The sequence below is a fragment of the Elephantulus edwardii genome, unplaced genomic scaffold (genome assembly GCF_000299155.1).
Source record: "Elephantulus edwardii isolate Elephantulus edwardi_28Jun2011 unplaced genomic scaffold, EleEdw1.0 scaffold00014, whole genome shotgun sequence".
NCBI classification, from domain to species: domain Eukaryota; kingdom Metazoa; phylum Chordata; class Mammalia; order Macroscelidea; family Macroscelididae; genus Elephantulus; species Elephantulus edwardii.
Window position 1 is genome coordinate 30,874,837 of NW_006399764.1, and position 8,837 is coordinate 30,883,673.

At 51.4% G+C, this 8,837-nt stretch overlaps 1 protein-coding gene across 2 annotated transcripts in view; it reads right to left on the minus strand.

The window, feature by feature from the left end:
• Positions 1-8,837, minus strand: part of DOCK8 (dedicator of cytokinesis 8) — a 151,456-nt gene that overhangs the window by 107,711 nt on the left and 34,908 nt on the right. For both annotated transcript variants that reach the window (XM_006881327.1, XM_006881326.1), the window contains 2 exons: positions 5,916-6,128; positions 3,798-3,883 (listed from right to left, as the gene is read on the minus strand). In XM_006881327.1, coding sequence (XP_006881389.1) covers positions 3,798-3,883; positions 5,916-6,128 — 299 coding nt within the window. The remainder of the gene's footprint in view (positions 1-3,797; positions 3,884-5,915; positions 6,129-8,837) is intronic.

An 8,837-nucleotide genomic window follows, 5' to 3' on the forward strand; every position in this document is an offset into this window, starting at 1 on the left:
AGCTAACCATTTAGCTAGCAGCTGGGTGCTGTAAGCATAGAACCACTAAGGAATGGACTCAATGGCAGGGAGTTTGGTGTTTTACTGGGTTACTGTTGTATACTGTGGAGCTGGAACCGACTGAGCTGACCCTCTAGCCAATTTCCAGAGGCGGTTGAATCGCACAGAGGAGACTGTCCACGGCTCTCCTGCGCAGCTGCCTGTAGATTCAAACCAAGTGCCTTTGAGACTGCAGCGCAGCTTCTTCCCACCAGGCCACTAGTGCTCCTCGTCGAGAAACATGAGAGGCTCATGGAGGGTTCCTGGTCAAGTGAGAGCACGGTGGACGGACCATCCTCTCAGAAACACTTGGGACAAACTGCCACAACGCAGCTCTCTGGGTCACAGGAACCTGCAGATTCACCTCCCAGAAAAGTCCGAACACAAGATGACATTAACTTTTAAATTAAAAAAGAAAAAGAACTTTTTCACTCTCTTGAAGCACAACATAGAAAGCGAGGCAGTATCGCTACTAGCATGTTACCCTCCCACGAGCTCCCACAGGGTGAGAAGCTGGTAAGATAGAAAAATACTTTTGAAAAATTTATAAATAATTTTTATTGTGATTTTAGCAAAAGTTTACAGACAACTCAGATTTCCATTCATTCATTGTTGCATATTTTCCTCCCTACCCTCCACACTATTAGCTTTTACTCTTAAAAAAAAATCATTCATTGTTGCACAATTTCCTCCCTCCCCTTCCCACAGTCCACTTTGCTAAGTACGTCTTATTTTGGACTGTTACCATGTAAGTAATGTCAAATCATAAAGATGTTAAAATATTTTCAATAATAATATACAAATTATCAAGTAATAAATTAATAATATATACTATACAATATAAAGTAATAAATCAATAATATAGTTATAATAATTACTAAATTATTTATAATGATATAAATTGTTAAGTAATATTAAAAATAATCATATAGGGAAAATACTCTCTTTCTGCCAAAAGAACTTGAAAAATTGCCCCAGGACTCTTTCTTTTCGTATCCTTAAGCCTTAACTTGACCCGCAGCTGAGGCATCTGTTCTGACTCCGGGGACTTCTGAGGCTGCAGCTCTTTGTGGGAGGGGACTGTCCATCTGTCCCTCCCCTGTAGGGGGTGCTGATGAGTTCAGGCTTTGAAGTGAGTAGCCCAACATACAGCCCCCTGAATCACTCGGGTTCCTTTCCGTGTCCTTAAGGGCTTTATATATTTCTCAAAGGCACACACAGACATTTCTATAGTGAAACAAATGTTTTTAAGGATTTCCTCAAAGATAAAGCTGACATAGTTATAAACGGGACCCTGCATATCCATGGAAAAGGAAGAATGTGTGTCTGTAACACAGTCGTGAAATTTTGCTGGCAGAAAGGTTGGCAGTTCTAATCCCCCAGCGGTTCGTCGGGAGGGAGACGAGGCAGTCAGTCTGCTCCTGCCTTGGTTTTCAGCCGGGAAAGCTGGAGGGCGGGAGGGAGGGTCTCTGTGAGCCGGGACTGGACGATGGTGGGCGTTTCAGCTTTGGTTTAGTGCAAGAAAAGGCCAGACACCCGTGCAGTGATTTAAAGGCTGCCTGGGCACCAAGTGGAGGTGATGGTGAGAATTCAGTGTGACCGGGAGCTGGGTCAGGAGCTCTGGTGGTGCAGCGGCTAAGGCTCTCGGCTCTGAACCAAAAGGTCACAGGTGTAAACACTCGAGCTACTCCTCAGGAGACAGCTGCGGCAAGTCTGCCTTTGTAAACGTTCACAGCCTTGGGGACCCCCCAGGACAGTTCTGCTCTGTGTCACAGGGTTCCCATCAGAAGCCACAACAGGGCAGCGGGCTTCTCTCCACTCTTTCGAAGCATAGAATTTACGGATTTAAAAGGCGGCTCAGGGAGCTCTGCTGGCCTAGAGGTAAGAAGCTGTGCTGCAATCCCAAAGGCATGCAGTTCGAATCCACCAGCTCCTCTGAGGAAGAAGGTTGTGCAATCTCCTCCCCTGCAGTTAACTGCCTCTGAAAACAAGGATGGTCAGCTAGGGTTGGTTCAGTACACAACAACAATGAAGGGTGCCCAGACTTGTTTGTAACCCAGGCCTGCCTGGACCTCACTGCACATACGTTCTCTTTGAGCTGCTGGGGAAATGTCACCAGAAAGCACAGGTGACAAGGTCTGTGAAGAGAAATCCCAACCATGCCCCGAGGTCCTTCACAGCACATCTCTGTCCTAACGGGCTGTGTCTCCCCCACCCCCCAAGACAACAGCTGCAGCCTGTTTACTGGAAAGTTCTAGAAGGCTTGCTGAGCAGACTTCCAGAGAATTCTTCCCAGCCCCCATGGCTTATGGGGCCATCCTGTGGGGGCAGGGAGCGTGCCCAGCAGCGGGGTCAACATCCTGAAGGATGTCGCCCTGGTCACTGCTGAAAGCATGCTGTCATGATGCTGAGTGACCCTCAGAACACTATCACCCTGAGATCCCGTTTCCTTAAGCCAAAGAGTTTCCTGACGTCCACAAAACCCACCAACATTTCAGCCTCCATGTTAGTGAACCCTGCACTGAGTTCTGCGTTTTCCCAGGAACTGTTAAGTTTGGGATACTCATGACAGTGACTGGACAGGAGAGGCAGGGAGCTCAGGGCCAGTGAGCTTCTGTTCTTGAGGGGAACTGGGGAAAGGCAGGTGAGAGTGGCCGCCCAGGCTGAAGAACACACCACGGTCACGATGTTAACACGGAGAAAGCCCAGTCGGTGTGTGTAGTGCTGTGTAGATTCTCAACAACAAAAAGAAAACAAGTCATTAAAACCACACAAGCAGCTGGATTAGGAGAGTCTGTCTGCCTTGAGCATCGGACCTTTTAAAGAACGACCTTGATGGTGGCACTGACAACGGCAAGTGATACGGCGAGATGGGAACCGTAGGGGAAGATGGGTCTACGTTCCCAGAGAGCAGTAACCGGGGCAGAGGGGCTGAGAATGGAGCACAGCTCCACAAAGTGCTGTGAAGCACACGCGGAGAGAGCGGAATTGGTTTAAATTCTGTGTTTTCTCAGCAAAAAACAAGAAATAAAGATATGGTTTAAAAGAAATAAAAACGGGGGGGGGGGGATGCGGTGGGTAGGGAGAAAAGTGCAACAATGAATGACTGGAAATCCTAAATCTCTGTAAACTTTCATGAAAATGAATTTTTTTTTTAAAAAAGAGAAAAATAAAAACAATAATTTAATAATAATATACAATAATAATTGGTTTTGGTCAAACATTTTTCTAGGTGGTAGAGCACTGGTCTGTCCATTGTTGTACAGAGGTAACCTGTGGTTGCTGTGAAGCTGAACAGTGTGACACTGATGTGTCAAATGCATTAATGGTTACCCGTGGTGGTCAGTGTTTGGTGGAGCGCCCCAGTTAAAACAAGCCTGGAAGCAGGAGTGGCACCCACTTCTGAAATGGCTTGCCTCCAGACTATGAATGTGCAGAAATGATGAAAGTTATACAAGTTGACGGCACTTAACAACCACAGTTCAATAATAAGGAGGTCTGGTGGCTTAGTGGTAATGAGTTTGTAACCCAAAGACACACGGGTCAAATCCACCAGCTGCGCCTTTGGAGAAAGATGGGCAATCTCCTCCCGTGCGACTTAAAGCCTCTGAAAACCTACTGGTCAGCTCTTGGTCAGTGTTGCCCTAACAACAATACAATAATACCTGTGTCCTCGAGGCTCTGATGATAGACACAGTCAGCACTTCAGAGCCAAGGTCCCCCAGTGGCCGTGGGCAGGTTAGCTAGGGCTGACTTACTTCAGAGTCAGGACCTTGACCAGGATCCTGTTGCCCAGGTGTTCCTTCGGGCATTCTGGCACCGGCCGTATTTCCACTGCATCTTCCTGTGATGAAATCACACAGCACAGAGATTAAGGATGACTTTACCGGAGCTACGGATGTCCAGCGGATGAGAACCCAGGGACGGGAGGGCCACCCTCACTAGCCAAGTAAAAATGCACATGTAGACTTCTGAGGGCAGAGCAACACTCAGCTTTTTCAACGGACAGTGTTCTCCAACCACTAAGGCCTGTCAGCGTTTACAGCAAATCCTTGTTCCGAGACAAAGAGACCGAGAGAGGAAGGAAGGAAACCGGGACGTGGATGTGACGAAGTCATATCCACCAGCTGGCGTCTTGGACCCTATTGTTGGTTAGTTTTACTCTGTGTGTGTGTGTGTGTGTGTGTGTGTGTGTGTGTGTGTGTGTGTCCGCATGCTCCAAGCACTTGTTCAGAATACCTCCCCAGGCTCAGGGCTTTACTGAACTTGTGAATCTCAATCTGAGATGTGAATCAATGCTCTAAGCAAGCCTTCTCCATTCATTGTTTTATAATTTGAAGTCAGAGAAGAGTCATGAGGTTGAGTTCCCAGATTCTGTGTAGACCTGGAAAGAATATTCACAGTGGAATGCTCAAAGAACCGTCTGACCTGCAAGAAATTCAACCAGGGTTCTTTGCAGAGGCAAATATGTTGGGACTTTGTGTCATATGCATTGGGCATGGTGTCAGGAAATGCCAGTCTTGGAGGAAGACACCATGCTGGGAAAGGTGGAGGGTCAGTGAAAGAAAGACCTTTAACAAGAGGGACCAAGGCAGTGAGTGTAACAGCGGACTTGAGCTCAGCTGAGATGGTGTGGATGGCACAGGGCCGGGAACGGTGTGGGGTCACCCAGAGTCAGAGCTCAGCCGAGATGGTGTGGACGGTACAGGCCAGGCAGGGCATGGGGTCACTCAGAGTTGGAGCTCAGCTGAGACGTGGGGACAGCACAGGGCCGGGCAGGGCGCGGGGTCACTAGGAATCAGAGATCAGCTGAGATATAGGGATGGCACAGGGCCGGCCAGGGCTCTGATCTGCTGTGTGTGGGGTCACTAGCAGTCGGAGCTGACATGGTGACAGCTGACGCTGACATACGGACATCCGCAGGTCACTGACAGTGTGAGGACAGGAAAGCCTGGGAACAACAACTAACAGATGTGCCCGCCCATTTTCTTGCCATTCACTGCTGTCCAGCTGGTTCTGAGTCACAGTGACCCTGCAGGACCGAGAACTGTCCCTCTGGTTTTCAGGATTGCAGCCTATAGGGAAATCTGCCACATCCTTTAATGAACACGGACCTTTCCATTAGCAGCTAAATGCTTATTCCAGTGTGCCACCAGGCTTTCTCTGCTTTACTGAACAGCGATTAGAGACAGGAAGAGTTGTTGTTGTTGTTGTTGTTAGCTGCCATCCTCTGACTCAGCGGCCCTGTGAACACAGCTCAGAGCCTGGCCCTGCTCTGTGACTCCACACAGTCTCCGACTCGCTGAGCCCATTGTAAGTCACTGTGTCAGCCCACCTGGTTGAGGGGCTTCCTCTCTTTCTGTGACCCCCTCCTTTTCCCAGCATGATGTCCAAGGACTGGCCAGGTAACACACACAGAACAAAATCACAAAACGAAAACATAAAGCCAGGTTTACGGACCCATAGAGACTAGTGGAACCCCAGACCCCTTGGAACCTGGAACAAAATTCAACCCTGTGGCCCAACTCCAGTCAAGCAGCAGCTGGGTCCACAAGGTGACAATACCTCCAGGGAGGCACTCACCCCTTAGAATGACCAGCCGAGGAGTGGCATGTGCCCAAGGAGAAAGCTGAGAAGGCAGGAAGGGGAAAGTTAGAAGGGAGAAGGGAGATGAGAATCACAGGAAGGACTGGGGAAAGTGCAGTTCCATCGCGGGTGTTGTCATTAATTTTACGGAACAAGGTGTGCGTGAATGATTGAGTGAAACAGCACAACAGGAGCCACAGGTGAGCTTCGTGGCACACAGGCAAGTGTGATGAGGAACAGTCACGCTCACACCCCTCCTCACATGCCCTCCACCCACAGCCTGCACCCACCTCGTCCACCGGCGGGTACAGGGCAAAGAGCTCGGCCGGCCGGTTGGCCCTGCGGGCCTCCTCATTGCGCCGCTCGTAGTCCTCGGAGCTGACGTGCTGTAGGAGGTTCTCCAGCCGCGGGTCCGGCTGCAGGCTGCGGAGGTCGAAGTCGCAGGCAGTGAGGGGACCCTTCCCGGACACGGCGCCGAGCACGGGCAAGCTGTGGGGGGCTGTCTGTGTGAGAAGACACAGCTTCGTGAGGGACAGCGAGGCCGGGGCCAGGGAAACTAACCAGGAGTGGGCTGGTGCAGGCCCCCAGCATCGAAGGCCTTGAGCTGGTGACAGGGTGGGGTGTTCCCCTGGACCCCACTGCCTCCAAATGCAGCTTCTCGCTTTTAGATGCCGGGGAGCAATCAATGGGGGAGGCTAGAAGACAGCACGCGGGCCAGGGACTTAGGGGTGACTCAACTGGAGGAGGGCAGCCACGTCGTGCTCCATGCTTACAGCACGCGGTGGGACAGGAGAGCAGAGACAGGCCCAGGAGGACGGGCTAGAAAATGCAGGAAGAGCCTCCAGGCCAATCTGCACCCCAGAGCCTGGCTTTCCAAACTGAAGACCTTCCAGAATCACCCTTACCGAAACCCCAGAGCTGAGCAGGGCGCTCCTGAAGAGAGCCAGGGAGAGGGGCCCACTCCTATGGGGCGTTTGGAACCGCTGCAGGAACCACAAGCTGGATGGGGGCCATGGCTGCAACGCTGTGCTCACACGGTGAACCTACACACAGTGGCCCCTGTGAGGGCGGCGCAGGGCCAGGCAGGGCAGCTTCCTGTCATGTGCAGGGTCACGGTGAGTCAGAGCTGGCCCAGAGGTACCCAACAACAACAACACCATGTCCACTGCATGGAAGAGCTTCTAGACCACAAAGCTGACTGACGTGGAAAGTGCCAGTGAGAGCCAACGTTGTCACTTGCCAAGTCGTAGCTCTCACAGCGGACCTCCCAGGGGAGGAGATTGCCCATCTTTCTCCCATGGATCAGCTGGTGGACTCAAACCACAGCTAGAACCAATGTTGCTGTTGTTATGCGCCGTCGAGTTGCTAGTGACTCATAGCGACCCTATGTACAAGAGCCCTAAACCCTGCTCTATCCTGTGCCAGCCTCGCCATCTCCGACACACTCATTCCCACCACTCCAATTACAGAATCGATCATCTCATCAAGGGTCTTCATCTCCTGTGTTGTCCCTCCACCCTCCCAAGCCTGATGTCCCTCTCCAAGGACTGATTCTGCCTTGCAACATGTCTAAAGTATGTCAGACAAAGCTTAAGAATCTTTGGCTCCAAGGAGCAGCCTGGCTTCCCCCTCTCCAGGACGAACCTATTTGTTCTCCTAGCAGTCCATGGTATATCCAACACTCTTCTCCAGCACCACAACTCAAAAGCATCAATTCTCTTTCTATCATCTCTAGTCACTGTTCAGCCCGCCAATGTATAGCACGCAATTACAAAGACTATGGCCTGGATCGGGTGCACCTTAGTCTCCAGCCTGATGTCGTTGCTCTTCAGTACTCTTGAGAGGTCCCTGACAGCTGACTTTCACAGTGCAATTTGTCTCTTGATTTCCTGGCTGCTGGTACCAAGAGTGTGGACTATGGAGCCAAGTAAACTAAAACTGTGAACAGTCTCAATCTCTTCACCATCAATAGTGATGCTGCCAATTGGTCCAGTGGTGAGAATCTTTGTTTTCTTGATGTTGAGCTTCAACCAGTGTTGAAGGCTGCCATACTTTAGTTATTCATACATTTATCTGGTTTAGAATGTGTCAGAGTTGGGGAGATCGGCTGAACGGCTCTAGTACTTTCCATGGAGGTGGCATCGGCAGCAAGGCCAAACCCCCCTCGTTGGACACACAGGGTCCCCTCTGTCCAGGCTCTAAGTGCTGACTCCTCTAGCCTTTTCCCAGCATCTGGGGAGGAGTCGAGTCAATCCGTTCTGTCTACATCACCAGCCCCAAGAACAGCTCAGCTCTGGGGCTCGATGGTTAAGACTGAGCGACCAGGCTCAAGGAGGTTGGTATGAACTCACCCTATGACTCCCCCAAACAAGACACGATGATGTGTCCTCGTAACGAGGAGGCTATGGAGCCGCTGTCGTCTGTGTGTGACGCTGCAGGACAGCGTTCAACAACAACACGGCGAGCTGCTGCTCAGAGGCCCTAGTGGCGCGCTGGCTAAGCACTCAGCTGTGAAGTGAAAGATTGCCAGTTCAGACCCACGTGCTGCTCCGAGGGAGGAAGAGGAGGCAGGCTGACCCGAAAGATTTACAGCCTTGGGAAGCCCCGGAGCTGCCCTGCTCCGCCCTGTGGGGCAGCAGGAGCTGAACTGATTGGACAGGAGCAGTGGCACAGTGGTCACGTGCTGGGCTGCTAGCCCAAACGGTGGCAACTGGAACCCTTGGTGTGACTCTGACAGTGTCACCCTCGTCCTTCAGGACACCTGAGGGCTCCTGCAGGCCTGGCTGCAAATGACTCTGAGCTGTCCACGCCCACCCTGCCAGGCAGAGGCCCCCGCTTTGACAGACTGAATCCAGGGTTTTCATGGAACACGAAGGTGCACACAAATCTGGGAAAGACATGCCACAGTCATGGGAGTGGCGTTCCTGCCTTTCCGAGTCTTGTGAGACCATCCTCTATTCTGGTTAACAACAAGCCAACTTTGTGCCAAGTAGAACAATGTAGGGTCAGGTGGGGCAAGTGGGCCAGGTGATCTAGGTGTGCCAGGTGAGCCAGACAAGCAAGGTGGGCGAGGTGGGTTAGGCAGGTCAGGTGGGCCAGGCAGGTGAGGAGTGCAGTGGGAAGTAACAGTGTGGGGTTGGGTGGGGGGTGCAGATGTTGGAGGGCACATAACAGTGTGGAGCCAGGTGAAGGGTGTGGGTGTGTTAGAGGGT